The sequence below is a fragment of the Planococcus citri genome, chromosome 5 (assembly GCF_950023065.1).
Source record: "Planococcus citri chromosome 5, ihPlaCitr1.1, whole genome shotgun sequence".
NCBI lineage: Eukaryota > Metazoa > Arthropoda > Insecta > Hemiptera > Pseudococcidae > Planococcus > Planococcus citri.
The window spans coordinates 20166385-20190246 of NC_088681.1; the positions used below are offsets into that span (position 1 = coordinate 20166385).

Below are 23862 nucleotides of genomic sequence, written 5' to 3' on the forward strand. Positions count from 1 at the left end.
TTTACTAATTCCATAGGTTAGGTTTTCCAGAAAGACAGGGTGTCTAACAAAAATTCTCCGAAGAAATGCAGTACTTTTACAGTACCTTTTGCAGTACCTTATATTTTTTTAATCCAGCTTACACCGACCCCCCCCCCCAAGAAAAAAATTATATTTTTGAACCAGTGGGAATTTGTCGATAAAATTATAAGTATTCCAATCGAAACAAATTGAAATTACAGAAGAAAAAGTGTCACCACGCCTATAAAAAAAAAATATAAGTGTTGCCATCTTCAGGGTGTCCACTCATTTCTGGAAATGATTTTCCCTGACTTTTCCAGGTTTTCCAGGCCAATTTTTTCATTTTTCCAGACCATTTTTTTCAATTTTCTATGCTTACCCCATACTTTGGTTCAAGAAAAATTTTTTTTTTGGAAGGGTGTATTTTTTTTATAAGCTTCTTTTCGAACTGGATAATTCTTCGGATATAAAAAACAGCTCAACTTTAATTATCAACTTTTTTAATTAAAAATGAATAAATAAATGAATAAACGTCAGGGTGTCCACTCATTTCTGGAAATGATTTTCCCTGACTTTTCCAGGTTTTCCAGACCAATTTTTCCATTTTTCCAGACCATTTTTCTCAATTTTCTATGCTCACCCGTACTTCAATTTTAATTTTTTTTTTTGGGGGGGGGGGGTAATTTTTGTCATAAGCTTCTCTTCGAACTGGATACTTCTTCGGATATAAAAAACAGCTTAACTTTGATTATTAACTTTTCTAATTAAAAATAAATAAAACATGCATCAAGTTTGGCCAATTGATAAAATACCTATGTATTCATATAACTTCTGAAAATTTTTCTTTTCTTTTTTTGATTTTTGAAGGCCTCAAAATGTGAAATTTGTTTACTTCAAAATGAGAGACAAATTGGCCCGAGCGAAGCGAGGGCGAGAACTTTCGAAAATTTTTATTTCAAGATGCCTGAAAACGAGTTTTTTTTTGAATGCGAAGAGGGTTTATTTTTTGGTTTTTTAAATTTTAATATTGGAATGGATGTTTTTTTGAAGGAAGTTTACTCTTGAAAAAGAAAAGAGAACAGGCTCGAGCGAAGCTAGGGCGGAAGCTTCTGAGAATTTGAGTTTCGAGAGTCATAAAAACGAGGTTTCTTTATGTGAGGACGAGTAGCTTTTTTTTGGCTTTTAAAATTTTAGAATATTTGAATTTTATGTTTGGTTTTTTTAGTGAGGACGAGTAGCTTTTTTTTGGCTTTTAAAATTTAGAATATTTGAATCATGTTTTTTTTTTTGAAGGAAGTTGATTTTGAAAAATAAAACAGAACAGGCCCAAGCGCGGGCGAAAGCTCTTGTAAATTTGTATGTATTTCGAGATGCTTAAGAACGATGTTTTTTTCGTGAGGAGTTCATTTTTTGGCATAAAAACTTGATTTATATAATCAAGAAATTTTCATGTTGTCTTTGAAAAAGAAAATAAGCCCGAGCGAAGCGAGGGCAAAAGCTTTTGAAAATTTGCGTTTCGAGAAGTGAAAAACAGTGTTTTTCTTTCATCACAGGTCCTTATTCAGAATTTTCAATTGATCGTTTTTTTAAAATTCCAGAGATTTTGCGTGAAAATTACGAAATTCCCTGACTTTTCCCTGACTTTTCCAGACCGACCAAATTCCCTGACTTTTCCAGGTTTTCCAGGTTTTCCAGACCTGTGGACACCCTGAAACGTGCATCAAGTTTGGCCAATTGATTACAATATTCATAATAACTTTTGAAAATGTTTCTTTTCTTTTATGGTTTTTTGGAGGCATCAAAATGTGAAATTTGTTCATCTTAAAATTGAGAAACAAATTGGCCCGAGCGAAGCGAGAACTTTTGAAAATTTTCATTTCTAGATGCCTAAAAACGAGTTTTTTTTTAAATGAGAAGAGTTTATTTTTTGATTTTCAAATTTTAATATTGGAATGATGTTTTTTTGAAGGAAGTTAACTACTTTTTAAAAAAAAGTGAACAAGGTCGAGCGAAGCGAGGGCGAAAGCTTCTGAAAATTTGCATTTCGAAAGGCATAAAAACGAGGTTTTTTTAGTGAGAGCGAGTAGTTTTTTTGGCTTTTAAAATTTTAGAATTTGAATAATGCTTTTTTAAAGGAAGTTGATTTTGAAAAAGAAAACAGAACAGGCCCAAGTGAGGACGAAAGCTCTTGTAAATTTGTATTTCGAGATGCATAAAAACGATGTTTTTTTTCGTGAGTTCATTTTTTGGCTTTAAAACTTTGATTTTTATCATCTAGAAATGTTCTTCTGGCCCTTTAAAAAGAAAAGGAAACAAGCCCGAGCGAAGCGAGGGCAAAAGCTTTTGAAAATTTGTGGTTCGAGATGTAAAAAATAATGTTTTCCTTTCATAACAGCAATTGATTGTTTTTTCAAAATTCCAGGGATTTTGCGTGAAAATTACGAAATTCCCTGACTTTTCCAGGTTTTCCAGGCTTGTGGACACCCTGCATCTTTTGAGGTACAAAATGAACATTTTTTTTTTTTAATTTTCACCAATTAATTCATTTTGAGGTTTTTAAAAAAATTTTAAATCAATGATTTTGAGAAAAAATACAGTACTTTTCAGGCAAAATGCAGTACTTTACAGTACTTGCAGTACCGAGGATTTCAATGCAGTACTTTTACAGTACTTGCAGTACCTGCAGTACCTGTTAGACACCCTGAAAGATCACTGTGATTATTTCAAGACAAAAATTGATGAATTTATAGAATTTTCATCAAATCAAGATACAAAAATTTATAGCTTTGAGACTAAATAATTTTTTTTAGTCCTTTTTGATACTTTTCATCAACTAGGTATTTCACATCATTTCAAAGGAAAAAAATTTCAAAATCTCAAACCTGAACTTTCAAAGTAAAAACTTTAATTCTCATGATAAGTGCAAAAGTTTGAAGCTATGAACAAAAATTTTGCAAAAATTACAATGAATGCCTTTTTTATCTTAGGTATTAGTAACAAACTAATTCTTAAAATAGGATCTTATCATTCCTGGGGGCACAAGAGCCACAACTTTTCATCAAAATTCAAAAAATTTTCAAAAACTGAAGTAGCATTATTGATTAGTGATTACCATCAATTTGAAGGCGTTCATCATTTTTAAATCCAACTCGACCCCTCCCCTCCCCTTCTGCCAATTAGCGCCCTAAAACACGAATGGCCAAAATATCAAAAAGATTGAAATTAAATACTAAGGGAGCTGTAAGGTTTTAGAGGGCACTAAATTCGAAAGTATCCGCCAATTTCCGCATACGACCTTTCGGTGCACCTCATAGCCCCTAAATTTAGGAATAAAGTTGAAGAAATTATAAAAATCAGAATACCAGTGCTTTGAAGCACAAATTGAATTTCAAACTGACCCAAAAATACGACTGCTGCAAGGGTTGAAAAAGCTTCCTCGCAATTTGACTTGAAGTAAAACAATACAGAACTATTTCTACATCGATTTTGGAAGCTGAAAACATCTCAAATGAAGGAGACCTGAAAATAGTAGCTATTCTGAAAGAATTTTGAAGCACTGTTCAGAGCATGGAAAATGAATTCCACTTCCTCAAAATTTTTGGAAGAAGGAATTTTGGAAAGAGATGACTTATTCAGATAAACATAATTATGTAGAATCGACTTTTATTTGACCAAGGAGGCATTCAATTTACATAATCCTATAAGTCGTATTTTTGGACTCTTATTTCGCCCATCTGATTTTGATTTTTTTTGTTGGTAACATCAAATCATTAAAACATGATCCAATTTTTATTTGGAAATCTCGAGGTTCAACAGTACTTAATTCAATTTACGATAAGAACTTGAATATATTTTCATCTTGAAATCATGAAACACCCAATCATTTTGGAAAATACCTTGAAATTAATGCAAATTATGGGGTGCTTCTTTCAATTCAAGGACATTTTGTACTCGTACTTTGAAAAGAGAAACCGTCGATCAGGAAATTTTTCAACCGAGGAAAACAAGTTAATGGCTCGAATCTGATGTTTTCAGCGCAAAAAAAAAAGGGAACTGAAAAAAGTAAACATAGATAAGATAAGAAATTTCCATTAAAAAAACACACATCAGGGTATTTACGTTGTAAGGTCGGTCAAAAATGACATTTTTGTTCAACATCAAAGAATTCAGGGGAAATTTATTGTCCACGAGTATTCTGAACGAATGGTAGAGGTATATTTTGGGGAGAGGGGAAGCCGAAGGAGGGTTCCTTCCAAACATTCTGACATAAAAAAATGTGATTATTCGAGAAATCTCAACGAACTTGATGAATTTTTTGTTTTGAAAAATCAGAAATTCGTGCAAAATGAAATCATTCAACACATCAGACAAGTTCAAATGCAAAATATTCGATTAGACTTTCATAGAATACATAAATAACTTTTAAATTGAGAAAAAATTGAAACTTCACCACCCTAAACTCTGAAGAATTCATCCCTCTACACCTCATCCAATTTCCCAACACTCTTCTCCAATCCATCAAATCTCGAAAACTCGCACAAATCGTCACATTTCGTGGCACAGAATCTTTTCAGCAATGTGGTCTCTTCTCCAATGCATAAAAAAACTGCACCATACGATTGTGCCGGCTACCGTTTGCATAAATATTTGGAAATGGCTTCCCGAACTAGTTTCTAAACAGTTTGAATTCCCACGACGACGACGTGACTCGAAATGTAAACTAGATTCTGGATGTACAATTCTCTCTGGTCCATAGTCCAGAAATTGGCCATTCTCCGGGCGATTTTTTCGTTTTCCGCAGGGTCATCTACTCATCTCATGTTCATCATTTCATCGACATCGCAGTAGGAGAAAAAAAATCATCGGCATTGTTGTAGGTATCCAATCCAATGGATCAACCAACAGCACCAACAATCGAAGGTGAAAAAAAAACCGACGACGATTCAGTAAATCCATTTTATGGCATTCGAATTCGAATCAGATTCGGATACATTGTTCCAAACTAAATGACAAATTATACGTTTATTCGTTTCGCGCCCTTTTTAGTAACCAATTTCCTGATGATGGTAATTTTTCAAACCGTGAAATATGAGAATTTAAAGATACGCTTGTGTGGGAGGATGTGAGGATGGTGTTCGAATGGTGCAGTTTTTCACGACGTAGTTTGTGTATGTATAGGTAGTTTCCAATCCTATACATATATACTATGTTTCGAATAATTATGTCGAATTTTACTCGCCTTGACGTAATTTGATACCGAAAATGTGTAACTTGAGATACCTAATGTGAGGTTAATAACCATTAACCAGCTTTGAAGTCATTTCTCATTATGATGAAAAACTTTTTTTGTATTTTTTTTTTACCCAAATTTTTTGAAATATAGATCAATTTTTTTTCGACTCGAGAGTTTGCTCAAATGAGTAAACGATGAGTCGAAGATGGATCGAGTGATCTGGAGTAAATTTTCGTTCCACTTTGGTAACCACTTTTGCAAATTTATTCGCTCGATTATGTCTGGTACAGCAGACGTCGAATTATTAAAAATTAACCGGCAGATGTTCTGGGGTAATTTCCAATACAGAACGAATTGATAAAATGAAGCCTGACCTGGAGTTCGGTGTACATTAGTGAACCTGATAAGACTTGGAAACAAAACAGATCTCAAAGTGTTAACATTTATACGAACACGTAAATCAGCTATTAGTAGACAGGTCTGTCTAAAAATAATTTACTCGTGTGATCTCAGATTTTATTTTAAACTGCCACCATCGACAGGACACGATAGAAACGAGCTATAATTAAATTATCATTCTATCAAACAATCGAGAGTCTTTTTTTACAATCCAATAACGTACGTTTACGTCGAGATTTATCGAAATACATACGTACTAGGTAGATTTATACATTTCAAGTTATCTGTCGAGTCAGCATTTAGAACAATTTTTATTCAAGACGGCGAATTATTTGTTTACCTGTCCCGTTATCGACATAATTATACGAGGAAATGCCTGCCTGCGACTAGTGTTGGTAATTTCGTCGATCGAATACACTCGAGTAAGATGATTTTGGGTCACCTGTGCACAATTATCTGATGTACCAAAATCTCTGCAAACTTCGAGGGTTTACAAATTTATACAATAAAGTCGACTGCAGTGTATTGACAAATTGCCAAATATCATACAACCATTCTATGTAGCTGTGTGTAGCTATAGTTGGCCAAAAGAATGGAACCGTAGTCATATATGTAGAATATAATATCGAATACGAAGTAAAACAATACTCGTTCTCTAGTACCTGATGAAGGGCCGATAATCCGTCCACATTTGAGGTATCGATATCAGCTCCGACATTGAGTAACTTCAAAACTTCCTCTTTATCACCAGAAGCGCAGGCAGCTAGGAATACACATTCCAAAGAGAATTGTATCTTTTTAGATTTATCTCGAGGCGTGCCGGATTCACGATTTGTTTCCGATTCTTCCCAACGTTTGAGCTGTTCTGCTCTTTTGAAAAGAGCAGAACTAGAACGATTTTCAACCGACATATTCACAGATTAGGTATCGACACTCCGTTCAACACTGACGAGCCATTCACGAACACGAAAACACATAATTACACCGTAATTGCATTTAAACCACAATATATCACGTAAATCGAACGAATAAATAATTTATTAATCACTATAATATGTACATTTCGAATAATCCGAACATTTAAACACTCACGACGATCAACGACGATAATAAAATGTAGCTTAATGAACGTATTTGCTGGTTTTTTAGTGGTTAACTCCAGAATTAAAAAATGGTTCGTGTTTTTATCAATCGATTTTGAAATCGATGTTGCGTATCGATAGTCGAAATGCGCGTGATCGAGATACCTATTTTGTTGAATTTTAAATTGCAATTTTTATTAGATTTCCTCAATAAAACTGAATGATTTTATAATATATTATTGTTCATCTATTATTCTTATCAAATTCATTCTCATAAATTAAAAATTTTCTCTATTTATTGTAAAAATTGAAGTTCAATTTCTTCAAATTACCTACTTGAACGATTCGCGTTTGCGCGCTTGTTTTGTTGTCATAGTGATAAGAAATGTAATAAAAAAATTTTCAAAAAAATAAATCGCCGAATTTTGCAAATTTTCTTTCAACTTTCCATCAAAATAATCATAAATATTGTGAAAATGTCTGTCGGTAGTGATTATTTCTCCGATTATGAGACTCAACGTTCGAACGAAGAAGAGGAAGTCAACGTTGAAGAAAGCAACGAGATGAATTTTGAAATTCTTCATCCTGAGAACCCTCTAATGATAAAGTTTCAAAAAGCTTTGAAAAAATTACTCGAGACTAAAATTCAAGAATTTCGTCAAGAAAACAATGCTTTGGTGAGTCTTCATTCAAGTAAACTCGAGTCGATAGCCTGTATTTGTGATGTGTTTCTTGTTTCTGTAACACTATATTTGAGTACAATTTTACAGGAATACGAGATCAAAGCTGTAAAATCTGAAACACTAAATTTAACAGAAGTATTATACGATCATAAAGCTGCAATCGATAAGCAAAAGAAGTCGATCGAAGAATGCAACGAATCGGTATCAACTTTAATACTAGAAAGACAACGAGAAGAAGAAGAATTGAAACGTGAAAAAGAACAACTTGCTAAAGAATCAGCTCAGTTGAAAGAATATGAAAGATTAAGTGAGAATATTTTGATCATCTGTTGAAAAATTCGTCTTCTTTTATCGTTCTATTTCACGAATTCGTAATTATTTTAGCTCTCGAATTAAGAACTAAACTCGAAGTACAAAGTAATCTGCTACATCAACTCAAAGAATTCGAACAAAAACAAGCAGCTTCTCTGGCAGTTCTGAGTCAATTAATTTCTAAAAACAGAGCTGAAAAAAAGACCAAATTAACCGAAAAAGAAAAAGAAGTATAGTTGCAAGTTCAACCACTAAATAAATTTACAAAGTAATAAGAATAATTTAAGTACGTTTACTATTTTAGGACTACCTTTTATTGAAATTAGAAAACGAAGTATTTAAAGTTCAAATGCAAATAGAGTTGTACAAAACGCAAATTAAAACCGCTTGCTCGGAATTAGTCGTTTTGAAAGAAACTATATCAGAACGTGAAAATGAATTTCAAATTGAAAGTCAAGATAACGCTAATTTGTTAAATATTTGGAAAAATTTGGTAGATTTGGTCTCTAAACGTGATCAAAAGTATTCGGATTTTAAAAAAGAATTCGAGTAATATTTTATACATTTTTTTCGCACTCTGTGATACTCTGAGCACCATTTACTTTGAAAATTTTTATTAACGAGTATTTAATGTGTTTTTACACAGAAATAAAGACATCGAGTATAAAGCACATCAAATGGAACTTCGTAATTATGAAAAGAACATCGAAGAAGAAATGTCCAAAAATGAGCTCCTATTGTCGTACAAAAATCGGAGAAAGGATGCTTTGAGAGCTGTGAGAAGAAAATGTCACGATATGGAGCAGCAAAAAAGAGAATTTGAAGAGGAAATTGACAAATTGACTGGCATGATAGAGTGCACAGAAAAAACACTCAGAGATACTCTCGAAGTGAGTTGAAACACATTTTTTTCTCGTTTAAGATGTATTTGTTTTTATTTTTTCATTATTTGAAATCATGTTTAGGAACAACAAAATCAAGAACGTGAATTAGATATACTTTTAGAAACCATCAGGAAACTGAACGTTGAAAAATACAAACTGGAAGAATCAATTCTTTTAGAATTACAAGATGAAATGGTCGCCAACAAAGAAGCTTCTCAATTATACGACGAAACTAAAAAAATAAGAGAAGAAATTAAACAAAAAGTATGATTTTATTTTTCCACTTTACATCATAACGAATTTAAAAATAACATTGAGATTGTCTTTAGGAAATCTTTCTCAAAGAAATGCAAGATGAGTATCATAAAAACGAAGAAATGTTGGAAATCAAGAAAAAAGAATTAGAAACTAGTAAAATGTGCGTCGAAGACAAAAAAGCTTCGATTTATTCGCTGGAAGAAGAATTTTCAAAAAATCAGAAATTTTTAGAACATATTAAACTCGAAGTGAAACAACACAATTGTACTTTGGATATCAAACAAAAAGAACTAAAACGGCTGGAAGAAAAAGTGATTATATTTTGAGTACAATTTCGCAGCATGATTTTTTCTCATCTCATCATTGAAGAAATGGTTTTTATTATTTGCAGTTCGCTTCGACGGAATTGGGAGATAGGATTCAGCAAACTAAAGAAGACATTGAAGAACTTTCAGAAAAAATCGAACAAAAGAAAAAAGCATGGATCAGGAAACAAAACGAAGTTTTATTATTAACGGAGAAAAATTCACGTTGTATTAACGAATTGAACGAATTGAGAAAAAGTAAGCTCAATTCTAAAAATCGGGCTCCTTTGTCCCTTTTCATCGAAGTTGAAAAAAATAATAGATATTTCGATAGAATAAAATTAATTTTTCATTTTAAAAACATTTTCATTTACAGACGTGAGCTTATTCCAACAAAGTGTACAGCGATTAGAAAACGACATTTTTAAAGCCGAAGCAGAAAGTAAACGCATCGACAAATCAATTTCATTCATGTTCAATCGTATATCGAAGTTGAATAGCGAATACAGCGAGAAAAAACGTCAAGAAGAAATGCTCGATAGTGAAAATTACATTTCACAGAATGAAGTCTTGGAAAAATTAAAGGTTTTTAATTCAATACCTATGCTTAAATTTTTCCTCGAATAAAAACAAGATTTCTTTTCAACTCGATGTTATTTTTCAAGGAATCAGAACAAGAAACTTTGGTCACTGTCGAAGAAATAGAGAATTTGGAAAAATCCAAGAAATCTTTAGAAGAAAAGCTTCTTGAATTACAACGCGAAGATTTGGAATGGGAAAAGAAGATCAAATTAGCGAACGAAATGAAACGTAATATAATGCAAGACGAAAGTGAAAATGGTGATATTGGTACGATGAAAACTGAAATTCATAGAATGGAGGTTAGTAGCATTGTACTCGAGTTATCTGTGTCAATAAACATAGTATAATTAATTGTTTACTAATGACTATGAGGTATTCATTGCAGATAAGATATGCTCAATTGAAAAAAGCTCAGGAAAGTTTGGTATCAGATTTAGAATCGTGTGTTTCAAAACGAGATAATATTATTGGTAAAAACATCGCTAAAGAGAAAAATGAAAAGAACGCTATCAAAGTTGAGAAAACACTTTCAACCAAGATACGAAATTTGCAGAATAAAATTTCCAAAATGGAAAAAGTAATTATCATCTACTTGCCATACGCAGGCATGAAAATTTAGAATATTATTATAATATTTGAGCTTTAACACGATGGTTATTTTATTTCGATATGCTCAAATTTTACGTCATCATTCATTATTGATTTTCAACATTGCATAGGAACTGAAATGTCGCCAAGATGAATACTCAACATTGGAAAAAGAAAACATACATTTGATGGAGAAAATGAAGAAAGCCGAAATGGAAATCGAAGATCTTCAGAACGCAGATCAAGAATTCGATGTTAAAATGAAGGAAGCTCTTATACAAAAGCAAATGGTACTTATTCTAAATATTTTGAATCAATTCTACAACTTCCCGGTGCTATCTATTCATAAATTTTCCTTCATTCAATATTCGATGTTCTCTTTTCACAGAATTTGGAAGTATTAGTCGCTAAACAAAAATTCGCAGATTTCCTATACTCGGTGAAAGCTGGTAAAATTAAAGGCTTCAATCAGAACGAAGAAGTGGTGCAGAATAATTATTTAAAGCACCAGTCTTTTAATTCTGATTTATGCAATGTTTTAGAATCTCTTTGTAACGATTATCCTAATTTGAAGTATGAAATTATTCCTGTATTGAATATGGCTCGAACATTATCTTCGTAATTATGTTCTTTTGTATTTTATTGTTTTTCGCTTTTCATTTGAAAAAGGTATTTGAACTTTGAAGCAGCTTTTTTGCATAATTTTTTTCTACAGAGTAATAAAATTATTCTATTTTTGAGATTGCGTTTTTATTCGAATAAAATGAAAATGAATCATTTTAATTAAAATAAAAAGTTTCAATCTGGTGTTTGAACTTTGAAGATGAGATGCTGAGTTGATTTTTTGGACGGTCACTTTTCATGCTGAACGCTGAAGCGAAAATTTTACCCTAACACCGAAGTAAAAATCGTAAATTGAAGTTACCAGGTACTTGGAAAACTCATTCATAATTGATTTATTCATCAATCACCACATTGCTTAAAAGTTGAAATATCAAAATGTGAGAATAATTTCCTATTTACGAACGACAATGAAAAAATCAAAAAAATATGAAAGCTCAGCTAAAATAATGAACATTGATCACCTCACCGCAAATTTAAACCCACCAATCGGTTATAAATAACGTCTCGTTTAGTTATTTTCGCTTTAAATTCTACCAACTTGACGAGTTGGTAACACTGCTTTTCTGATTAATTTCAATTTGGGAACGAGAGTTTGACAACAAGAACCGAGTAGTGAAGTGTTTCTCTTCGTAATGTTTTGTTCGTCGTTAATTATAATTAAATGTTCGTTTTAAAACAAATAAAAGGATAAAGAAATCAAGTGATCAAAGTTTCGTGATATTCGTAAGCTTTTCGCGTGTAATTTGTTCGTGTAAATGTGTTCGTTCGCGAGTTTGTATACTTAGTTTACAGTGTGTGTTGTGTACTAATTTTTACCATGCTCATGCTCCTAATGGATCTCTCCTCACTTTCTACTTGAAACCATCATCTGAATCAACTCTTCGGTTAATGAATACAGGTAAAATTCCTCATTAATAATTCCATATAGTCGAACGAATACGAACAAATATCGAAGATCTGCGTACGATAGCGAGATGAGCCATGTTAGAGTGATGCATTTTGAGAAGGTGTTTCCATTCCAATAATCGTCCAAGTGCATTATGATATCTGTGTAAATACAATTACCAATTGTTCGGATATAAAACCTTTTGTTATATGGGAATGCTCATCAATGTGAGAAGTAATAATATTGTTGTAAGAGTGTATTCTCTAAGGTAGAAGTTATCGAAACGTTTTCAGTGTGTTATCTCTCTTTGTTGAGTTATCTGCGCGGCTCGACTACACGGTTGTTTTGTGTTATGAAAATGAAAAGTTATCATTTCAGACTTCCTAGTCGTGATGAAATAGAGATACCGAAGTATTAAAGTTTACTGTAATCTTGTCCGAAATACGCTGTGATTAGATTACTCATCGATATCGAAATCTTGCCTGAAAATACTACAGGTTTACTTCAATGGGCTACGTTTTCATTTTCAATTCATGAATGTGTTTCACGAGTTGCAGAGAAGATAAGAAGTTCTGAAGAAAATGAAAATTATTCGGTTACGTCGATAGAAGAAAATCTTGCACAATTTTGGTTACTCAGCTATAGAGAAAAAACACCTCTAAAATTCAAGCTCGAGTCGAGAACCCAAACGAATATGCCATGCTGGTTGATTCTATGAGATCAGAGAACCTATACTCGAGCTCTGGGTGTATTTGAAGAAAAAAAACAGGTGTCATGAAGCTACCATAACTAAAAAAATCATCGAAGCGTTGAATATTTTTTCGATAATTCGTCTCAGAAAAGAAGTATACCGAACCCAATCTAAATTGTCATCTAAGAATCGATAACTTATGTCGACTATCGTACTCGAATTGATAAAAAAGCGCGCTTTTCAAACTCAGAGACATTTTTTTCAATCTGGGTCAATGTTACGTGCAGCATGTAGGTCATCTTGACGTCATCTTTTGAAAAAAAAAAATAACAGGGTGTTGATTGAAAAACCTCGCATGGGATATTTTCGAGTCAGACGACCAGCATCCCAAAATTCACCTCTTGGCAGAGACGATCACGACGAGATGAGAAAACAATACACGATGAAGATGCGACGACTGCGTAGCTTAGCTCGGTCGACTTGTCGAATCTCGAATCAACTTCGTGACCTAAACCGTGGTAATTATTAGCTATAGATTTTACCATATCAATGTCACCATCCTACTACCGATTGGTTGCCCAATGTGGATTATTTCGTAATGCACGTACCTACAGATTAATCGAGTGAGTCTTTGCTTGGGTACGAGTATTATTACTCGAACAACGAAAACTACTCTTCGTACTCTTCCGATATGGTGAATTTAATCCTGCTAATGATTCTAATGGGTTCAAAAAAATAAAAAAATACCATCAACGATGTACTACCTACCTATTCGTGGAACTTTGTATTTGTTCGAGTAACGTGTTTATTATTTAACCTGCGACTCGAACAGTACGTCGAGTTTCAATCGTAAAAATACTAATCTTTTGACGATTCTTTGAAGTAATCGAAATTTCCTAGATTTTTTCACCTAGATAAACTCCGATGGGTGGATTTGTTTGATTACACGTGTGAATTACGTAAAAAAAGGTGTTCTGTTGAAATTGGCTGGCTCGACTATGTAGTATTTTTAATTTTTTTTCCTTCCATTTTTTACCTCGAACAGCGTACATAAACTAGAGCATTGATTTTTATTCGCGAAGGTTAAGGGGAGAAAAAAAGAGCAAACAGAGTTGCAATGTCAGAAGTAGGTACACGAGAAGAAAGATCCCAGCAACCCTCTTGTTGTATTCGTTGTAATAATAGTGTTTCGGATATTGGAATTTGGAACCGTCTCATATACTTACTGTCGTAAAATTCTGTATCAAAGTTGTAATCTTTTGAGGAAAAATATCTGTTTTGGCCCTTCAAAGAGTACGACTCGACTGTTTGTGGGGTTTCGGGCTCGAATAGATTATCGATTTAATATACGAGTATATAAACGTTTAAGTGAATTCGGCAAACAAGTAGTCTCCGGAGAATTACATTATGTTGGTCTCGTGTAACCTCGCAGCCTCCGGAGGTCGTAAATGTGAACGATTTTTGTATTTTAAGAGGAAAAAAATGTATAAAAAAGACGAGTACAGGTGTTCGGAGAGATGTTTCTATACTTGTACGAATGGTCGAAGTTCAAAATTCTGACAATTTGGTTTTATTTTTAGGAGTTTTACTCGTTTTCCACTATAGTGTAGGAGAATTTGAGGATTTATCAGTGGCTTGCTTTCTTCTATCTCATCTTTTTGAAAAAACGTGCCAAACCACGATATTATCTGATAGTATTGCGTGTTAAATGGTTCTTTATCTTTGAAAAACACGACTTTTATCTCTTTTCAAGTGTTAAAAAATCTAAAATATTTTGACGTTGGAGATGAGATGGTATTTAACTGCAGAATCCGGTGACGAATATTTCAAAAATGAATGACTCGTGTGTGTAATTCTCTTAGAACCGAAAATTTGATATTTTTATGTTTTTTAGCTTCCCCTCCACTCAAACCATGGGGTGATGTGAAAAGTAACCTCAAATATATCCTTGTGAAAATTTCTTTTTGAAAAGTTTCATTCGAAAATTTCAAAAATTGGAACCAATTGGTGAGAAGTATCACTGATTTTTTCCCACTGTATCCGGAAAATGAGCTGCAAGCGACAAGGGTCATTTTGTCTTTTTGGGCAAGGGGCTTTATTGTTTCAAAGAAGCTCATGGATTTCTGATGTTGGGAACCTCAAATTTCATTAACTTATAATTGTGATTTAGAATTAATATTTCGTGAGAAAATGGAAGTGTGCAAGGTTCAAACGAATCACGAAAAAAATGATCCGAATCACAGATCACGAATCCCTGCTCATAAAAAAGTGATTCGAATCTCGTAATTTTCAAGTCATTTTTCAATTTTTACGAAACCTGTAAGTATTTTTTGAGTAGAAAATGCTATAAATTGATTCTGTTGCTTTATCTTTGTGTTTATGAATTTTAATCTTCAAGATATGCCCATTTTTAAAAATATTTTTCAATGTTTTCAGCATACTCATTGCAGTTTACAAACTTACCAAAAAGTGACGAAATATTGAAAAAATTGAATAAAAAGTTCATAAAAATTGCATAAAATGACATGAAAATTTTTTTTTAAAAACATATTATTGTAAACATCGATGAAATATTTCAGAATTTGAGAAAAATTTCTTGAAAATTGCATAGATTTTCAAAAATTACCAACAAAGGAAGTTAAACTTCATTAAAATGAAATGGAATTAGTTAAAAATTACATAAAATATCATAAAAACTGTAAAACAACCATAAAAATGACTGAAAATCGTAAAAATAATTGACGAGAAATCGGCAACAATTGTTTGAAATATTATACCTACTTGAAGTGGATAAAGTTCCTCAAAATTTGAAAAAATGCTTTTCTCTCTCTTCCGAAACCAAAACATCGAATTATTTGACATGTTGCTGGAATTTTTTCCATTCATTTTCCAGTGTCAGATTCAGAAAGAAAATTAATTCTGATTCTGATGGATCAATTTCCAATTTTTAACGAAAGTTTATAAAAATATTCAAGTATTCGAAAAATTGAAATTGAGGATGTCCCACTGTCCCAGTGTCATCTGCAAATCAAAAAAAAAATTGAAAAATCCTTTTGTTTATGTTTTTAACTAATTTTCCAGCTTTTCTGATTTATTTTGTTGATTTTCAACATTTTGGAAATCAAATCTGGCATCAGAAAAATAATCTGAATAGGTCACGACAAACTGAAAATCCGATTTATATTTTTTGGCTCTTTATATATTGAGATATTTCGAAAGCCAAAATAAGTCTGTTGTATGTAGTTGCTGTAAATTTTCATTCCACAAATTACCAAATTAGGTTTCATTCACTTTTATTCCCGCAATTCTCCTTTTCCAGTCCATTTTGACGAATTTTGGAACACTTTTCAGGAAAATCCAATTTCTTAACAGTTGCTGGAGGCTCCGAAACTGCTCTTGAAACTGAACCTCCTTTATTTATGTAATTTGCAAAGTTGAAAGTGAGTACGATTGTAGATAAATTGCAACTTTCGGTGGCAACCTGCAATGTTGACCAAACCAAATTTACACAAGATTAGGAATGGAAAAGCATTTTGCAGGAACACGAAGCAAAAAAATCGTCGGTTGCAAAAATTTGAGCCATTATTATTTTTTCAAAAATTTGCTGGAGGCTCCAGAAGTGCTCGTAACAAATCAAAACTTCCTCCAATCAATTTTTAGTTGCCAAAAAATGTGGTATACTCGTATTATGTCAAATTTTAGCTTCCCAGCTCAAAATTAATCAGGCGAGATTTGGATTTTTTTACCTTTTTGACCCTTTGATTGGTTAGTGGAGTATTCTTGCTTGTTCTTTCAGTACAGCTTTGTTTGAACCAGAGTTTTTCTACCATTTCAGATACTCCCCCTTTCACTCCAACCTTCGGCCTCAAATTTGTCAAAAAAATCAAAATTTCTGCTACCCCAATAATCTGCTTTTCAATTTTTGGCAAATTTATAAAAATATGCAAAAATTTCCTAAAAACCAGGTACCATTTAAATTGTGGAATACTTGATTGAGTCGAATAGCTAGAATTTTGGCTGCCAGCTGATATGAACCATCACCTGCCCCAGTCCATTTTTTGCGAATTCTAGACGTTGTGGAGCCCCCCCCGCGAAATTTCAAATACCCCAGAACGACTGCATCAATTCAATCAAAAAATGCCCACTTCCATCAGATGATTTTGACTTTTTTCAAGAATTTGCTAAAAATTGAGAAATGAACTGTGGTAGCTGAAATTTTGGAACTGTTTTGTGTGAAAATTTCTTAAATTTTCGAATAATATGTTCAGTGATGTGCAATTTTATTGCCTTTCTGCCCTTATAGGTCCAGTATCAATTTTCAACGTTTGAATAATGACTGTAGAAGTCAATGAAAAGATTTTTTAAAAATCACTGTCTCTAATTCAAGAGGAAAAAATTACTCGTCCACATCCCCATGCTATGAAAATGCTGGAAATTCCTCTGTCAAGTTCCTCTCCCTCGGGTCCAAAGAACTGATTTGAAAAAAAATTGAAAACTCTCTTGAAATTTTACCTCCAATATTTTGTATTCATAATATAATTTTATTCCAATTTTTAGTAGTTTTTTTTTTTTAATAAGGTAATGAAATCCCGTTTTGAGCATATCCGTACCTTATTTTCTGTCTCTGAAATCATGTTTTTTCTACTCTCCCTTAAATTAGCCCTTGAGCATGCGATCCTAGACAAATAGTGTACAATTATCGAAATGGAATTTTGTCCAAATCCATACACAAGTTCTATTCTTCTTGTCTTCCTAGAACGATATATCTACCTGATCATTATTCTATATAGCACATTCACCAACATACCAAAGAGTCACTCCTCGTCACCCTAAAGAAATCCAAGATACCCATCGCGTCGTTATTTTTCATAACACATCGTCTCATCACTCGTAAATATTCCACGAAATACGAATTATTTCGCGGAGGTTGCGACTGCGTAGGCAGCTTTTAAATATCTTCGTCTGTTATTATCGTCGTATGGTCTATCGTACACATGCAATTTGAAATTGGTCAATGTTCCATTATACTTTTCATACTTCTCATTCTCAGCAAAATGCTCCTTACTTTGTCGGGCCATACTCACCAGTCCCTCTTGTACTGGATTGATTCTGAGATCCCCCCTTTTTCTTTCGCTTGTGTGAAAATCTCCCTTTGTCTGCAGATTTTTACGCTGACTTTGTACTATATCATATCTACCCATTGTGTGTTTGCTATAAGTGTTATGTGTATTCAGATTTCGTTGAAAATCACGTATACGTTTAGTTCTTCATTTGCATAAGTGTTCAATGCACCTTCTTTTATTTTACACTCAGCGCCGAATCGATTTTGATGAAAAGGTGTAACATTTTTCACGAGTTATTTGAATGATATGTGAGCATGTATTTGGATGATATAAAATTTTGATTCAGATGCTGTGATTATCGCCCGATCTGTTCAGTTTTTCAATTTTGAAGGATGAAAACCATCTCGGATTTTTTCGAACGAATTTCTGTGATAATTTCAATTGAACGAATTTAACCATGCGTCAGTATATCTAATTTTATAAAGAAGTGCCCAAGTGCCCTTTCAAAGTTTCATTGCAGTACTTTTATAGATATTTGAGAGAAATTTACGCTATTATTTATTTACTTTGGCTCCACAGTCAACACTGTAGCGTTAAGTATTTGGAATATTGGAGCTTCTACGATATATTCGTACGTGGAATTTCGAGGTTATGCAAATAAATATACTTACACGCTATGCTACGTACAAAGGAAGACAAGCCGATGTCGTCTTCGTTGAAAAAAAAATAAAATAAATAAGTTGCCACGTGAGAACTGATAATCTGAATCATCTCCTTGTGTGTGCTTAGGCCATCACCTGTAGTATTTTTTCGTTTATTTCTTATAGATAGATATATTAGTTATATATTTCTTGTAAAATTGAAATCGTGTCCTAAAAATTGAGTTTTTATCAGAAATTCAGAAAAGGAGGTGATTCTTTTCAGAAATGCTCAAATTATGGAATTTTTGTTGTAGTTTTTAGCTTTTAAGATGATTCTTTCAATTTTTACTTGAACTGCTGGATATTTCCTAAAATTTTTGTCGTTATCAAGTTTTTTTTTTTTTTTTTTTCAATTATTTCCTCAACTTCGGGAAAATTTTATTAATTTTAGTGTATATTTTACATTTTTCATGAGATTTCTTATGAATGTGTTGCTGAATAATCAATTTAGTTTTTTATTCGCTCGGAATTTTAACGATTTTTCGGCAATTTTTGCTCTATTTTGCTCTATTTTAGTAAAATGTGATCAATTTTTGGTAATTTTAGTAATTTGTTATGTTTCATGTTTCCTCATAAACTTTTAGTTCAATTTAAAGAATTTTCAAACAATTTAATTTAGCTCATGTTTTGATGATTTGTCATCAAATTTTGGGAATTTTTTCAATTTTTTTTTTTTACTTTTTCAATGATTTTTTTGCTATATTTTTGGTAAATTTCCAACAGTTCTATGGCATTTTAAAAAATTGTGAAATATTTTCCCTTAACCGTGATGTAGCTTGTTTTTTTTTTTAATTACTCTGAAACAATAACACTGATTCTGAATCACTAAAGCTTAGGTACAAAGAGACATAGTTATGTGTGAAAATTACATTACTCAGCATTTTGTTCGACGCGAGTATCGAATTAGCGTCATTAAACCATTTAATTTTATGACGATGTGAAAATGTGAGAAAGTACATTGTTGCAATGGTACGGTTTATTTTTAGTATTAGAGGCTATGCCAAGGATGCAGTTTTAATGTATAGGTAGGTAGGTATGCTGCGAAGTGCGAAAAAAGTAAAACAAAAATGGTCAAAATTCCTTCAAGATGATGTAGTAGTATGCAGATTGCAGATTTGCAGATAGACATGGTCGTGTCTAAATTAGTGATAAACGCATGTAGTTTGCGTATGCATGCACATATGTGTACTTTGGGAACGTCATAGGAAGATCCATACCAAGACTTGGAGTGAGAGATCTAAACCATTGATAAAGCCATAGCATACATAGCATATTATGCTTCTGGTTTACGTCATGCGGTACGTGTGCGAGTTGTTCACCTTGCTCGGTACATCGACAACAACGCTTCCGTTAGTTACCTATTCAATGGACCCGTAATTGGAGAACAATTTTTCGTGTAAAATTTTCACGTACCTGTGTTTTCGAGCAATGCCCAGTTGGATGGTTCGAGTTGACGAATTTTATTACCATGTTAAAAAATGAAGTTAATGACGTATACGCAGAGTGATTAATTCGTCCTCTGCGGTTTTCGACCTTTTTACTTTGATCAGTGTGGTCACCTGGTCAAGCTCGGGTTTTGATAAGGTGTGGTTTTTTTGCAACGTGTTTATACGCAGTTGGTTGAATTTGAATGTAGATTGAATCGAATTCATTGCAGAGGATTGGGTACCAGCCAGTGCCTTCCTAGACGACTAGTCGTTTTTTATCTTGAATAATCACACGTGTGGAATAAAAATAATGCAGTTTCCAGCACCTTATCTGTGTCTGTCGTTGATAAATATTGACTTCTGTATGTATAAGATAAAAAATCAATTATTTGGTTTTAAAAGATTACGTATTATTTCTAATTTGATTAGAAAACCCAGATTATTATGATGTAAGAATTGGACGGTTTTGGGCGGAGAGGAGGGGAATCATTTGTTTTATGGTCTCAGTGGTCCATTTTCATCATTTTTCAGGAATTTGAAAGTTTTCTTTTGGTTGAGAGGGTCTTCAATGAGCACTGACCAAAGACGTAGGTTCCAAAGTTCATTTTTGACCCTTCCAAAAAAATTTAAAATTTCTGGAGAAAATTGAAACATTTTTCAAAAATCCAAAATTGAACTTTATCTGCTCAATACTGCTTAGTTTCGTTCAAATTGGAGGATGTCAGTTTAAAAAGTTTCCTTGTGAGTACAATTTTTCAATTATTGGCGAATTTTGAGAATTCATAAGCTCTTTTTTCAACAAAAAAATCAAAATTTTGCCAAAATTGGAGTAGAAATTTGAAATTGGATTTCTACGATACTTTCAACTTCTCTAAACGATTGGTGGTGATTTCGAATCGTTTTGGACCTTTCAGCAATTTGGGGGGGGGGGTTCAGTTTTAGAAAAGATATTATAGAAAATGCCATATCGAAATTTCGCACCTTTTATGTAACTGATCAGGGAAACTATCGAAGTATCCGCTTTTGATTTCAACTAAGCAATCATAATTTTAGCTGCCCAAATTGATTTTTTCGATTTTTGATGGATTTTTGAGAATTTAAAATTAACTGCACTTCGACAATTTGTGCTTTTCTTCAAAAAAAAAAAAAAAAAAAAATTGTTCAATAAAAATAATTGGAATTATTGTTCTTGAAACTAATACCGACTCCTTGAACTGAATTTCACGGTTTCGAGTCATTCTAAAGCTTCCAGCTTGAATTGGATTTTTCCAAAATTTTCAAATTTCTTCAGAAAGTGTGTGGTAATTTAGATTTGGGCAGCCAAAAATCGAGTCGTGAATTATTTTCAGCTTGTTCAACGAGTCAGTTTTACTTCATATTTGGGACTATTTCCTTGCAGATCCATCAAATGTGATTGTTTGACCAGCATTTTACTTGTTGAACTTATCAATATTTAAGCACAACTTGATTTTTTACTGTCCAAATTAATTTCCACAACTTCTGGAAAAATATTCGCTCAAATTTCAAAAATTTATTTTCGAAAATTTTTGATTTTTTTGAATTTTTTCTCTTGTACTTAATGATGGTAAAAAAAACACACTCGTGATGTATGCCTGAAAATCTGTCTAAATGTGGATAATCTCAATAAACAGGTCGAGAAAAGGTCAGGACTCGATTTTTTTCATGTGCTCAAATCAATTTCCACGTCTTCTAGAGAAATTAACAAATTTTTGGAAAATCCAAAACGCGCTCCTGGAGGCTTTAGAACGGCTCGAAACTGTGAAATTTGTATTAGGGAGTGAAATATTAGTTTCAGGACTAATTTTCATCATTTTTACTGAATAAATACAATTTTTAAAAGCACTTGTGCCCCAGAAAATGGTGAATTTTGAATTTTCAAAAATCATTTACGCTGCTGAAATTTTGGTTATGAAAGTTTCAAATCATGCTCTTTCCAAAAATTTGCCACTTTCAAAATCCGTTTCTATCAATTGAAATCGTAAATAAAAAACCCTGAATTTTACGATTTTTTTGACCTCGAAAATTTTTGTGTCGCCCTCCCCCCTTGCTCCACCTAATTGACTGGGGGAGGAGAAAAATTGGTCTACAAATTTCTAATCCGGATAAAATTTGTTTTTCTGGCTCAAGTTTTGCATTCAAATTCGTAGGGTGACTTTGATCATTTTTGCACCATCATCCTTATCAGTCTAGGAGCCTGAGATGTGAAAAATTGATTTAGTAGTGTATAGATGGTCCATTTTTGCATTTTTTTCCCCATGATTCATCAAAGATGTTTTGTTCATTCTGTATCCTAATCAACAAAAAACAATTTCATCTGTCGCTTATCTTCATCTGAATGAACATTAGTTTCGAGCTAGGAAGATAAGGAACCAAATGTTGGCATTTTTTTTATCCCCAACTATCGATAAAATATGACGGAATTCGTGATTATTTACTATACTTGAGTAGCTGATTTGACAAAAATGGACCTTTCTTGTTATCGAGATAATACAAATGCGTTGTAAATTCGTTCCTACAGCAGCCAAATACGAGCGAGTAAATGAATTCCCAAATGTTTTAATGCGACTAAATCGCATGTGTAGCGGTTTTTGTACCGCGAATGAATTCGTCGAGCGTGAAATATGCACCGAATTGTAAACTGTGAAAATTTTTCCTGTTTTTTTTCTCTCTCTCTCTGTTGTGTTTTTGTTTGATACGAATTTACGTCCGCAATATATGAAGTTCATTATGTACAAGTGTAAAGTGTACCATAAGCTCTCTTCTCGCGTGTGTTTTTTTTTCAGAAGGCAGAAGTGTAGTATCTCTGTAGAGTGCATATTGGAATCTAGGTAACAGAAAGTCGTCGTCTATGTGTGTGAAGTGAAGTCACAAACAAACGCCGCGATTATCGATAAAACAAAGAAACGTACAATGCATATTTCGTTATAGTATATGTATACGTACATATTTTTTTGTTTTTACTACAATCAACAATACATAGAAGAGTTAGCGAGAAGAAGGGAAGCAGGCAGCAAGACTGGTATACCGTGGTGTAGTTAATTATTAAGTAAAACGCGAACCAAGACGTACTGTAGAATTGTACCTAATTATAAACTATATGGATCTGGTGTGCATAGTATAGTGATTCCTAAAACTAAAAGCCAACTTGTGTAATTCGATGAAAGCGTGTACGACTGTACGAGCTCGAGCTATTTTATATGTTTTTCTTTTTCGCTTTTCATCGGCTTTATAACACAATTGTATGTATGTACCAATGAATCGGTGTGGTATTGCGATCGAATGGAGGAGAAAGAATGGGAACAGTTTATACATCGAATTGAATGGTCGTTATGGCACGTAAACGATTCCATTGTACAGAGTCGCAAAAGCAGAATGGTGTTTAGTTCGAATAACCTATAAAACGAAGCTTTTATATGCATACCATACAAGGTGTCCTGCCAAAAATTTCACCCAAGTATGAAGCTTTTGGGAATTGCCAGATGTCTGTAACGATTAGACGTTCAATGAGAGAGGAGATGAAAGGTCGATGATGGAGGATTATATACTGAACAGCGATGGAATCGTATTGTATACGACGAGTTTTGTGTTGCAGGAAATACGTACGTACGTACGAAAATTAAAAAGCCCATAAAAGCTCGCATATATGACGTGTAGTTTAAAATATATGGATAAAGTTTTCTCGTGAACTGGCTGAATTAGGTCTCGTATAAATATTTCGCCCAGATTGTATTCAATGTATTCGATAAGTAGTTATTAAAATTTATATGATTTTATTAACGTTGTATCTGTTTTTGTGCGGAAGTGTGGTGAAATTTTTGTGCATATTGATCTTTTAAATTTTAATTGGTTATGCACGAATTACAATGTCGTGAATATTCCATCTGTTTCGTGTACAAGTATTTATGGTGTTATTGGCCTTTGCAATTTTTTATGTTTTTAGATGAATCTTTGCTAGACTAGGTTGTAAATTCGAAATATTGCTATGAAGATTTTTTATTATAAATAATCATCTGGATAGATTGCCCTCCGGTTGAATGAGTCAAGTTTTGTCCGATATAAATGTGGTAAAAAGCCTGAGAAATCTATTGAAGTCTCAAAGTAGGGTTCTGGAGGTGATAGTTCG

General features: G+C 33.0%; 3 protein-coding genes across 13 annotated transcripts in view; 2 read left to right on the plus strand and 1 right to left on the minus strand.

Moving 5' to 3' along the window:
* Mbs (Myosin binding subunit) overlaps positions 1–6772 on the minus strand; it is a 102555-nt gene extending 95783 nt beyond the window's left edge. For 3 of the 6 annotated variants that reach the window (XM_065370059.1, XM_065370060.1, XM_065370058.1), the window contains exon 1: positions 6295–6771. In XM_065370059.1, the coding sequence (XP_065226131.1) occupies positions 6295–6543 (249 nt within the window). In that variant the 5' untranslated portion in view covers positions 6544–6771. Of the gene's footprint in view, positions 1–6294 lie in introns of all 6 variants that reach the window. The other 3 variants (XM_065370061.1, XM_065370057.1, XM_065370063.1) reach the window with 2 other exon arrangements.
* Positions 6773–7114: 342 nt separating this feature from the next.
* LOC135847721 (coiled-coil domain-containing protein 40-like) lies at positions 7115–11037 on the plus strand. The gene is made up of 13 exons (XM_065367388.1): positions 7115–7391; positions 7485–7704; positions 7782–7939; positions 8014–8258; positions 8356–8599; positions 8675–8857; positions 8923–9162; positions 9243–9414; positions 9533–9741; positions 9822–10037; positions 10124–10315; positions 10458–10616; positions 10715–11037. The coding sequence occupies exons 1-13, from the start codon at positions 7191–7193 to the stop codon at positions 10946–10948; spliced, it is 2673 nt and encodes an 890-aa protein (XP_065223460.1). The 5' UTR covers positions 7115–7190; the 3' UTR covers positions 10949–11037.
* A 507-nt stretch (positions 11038–11544) lies between these two features.
* Positions 11545–23862, plus strand: part of Mical (Molecule interacting with CasL) — a 146300-nt gene continuing 133982 nt past the window's right edge. For 5 of the 6 annotated variants that reach the window (XM_065366133.1, XM_065366137.1, XM_065366138.1 and 2 more), the window contains exon 1: positions 11545–11848. The gene's annotated coding sequence lies outside the window, so the exon portion shown is untranslated. The remainder of the gene's footprint in view (positions 11849–23862) is intronic. The other variant, XM_065366139.1, reaches the window with a different exon arrangement.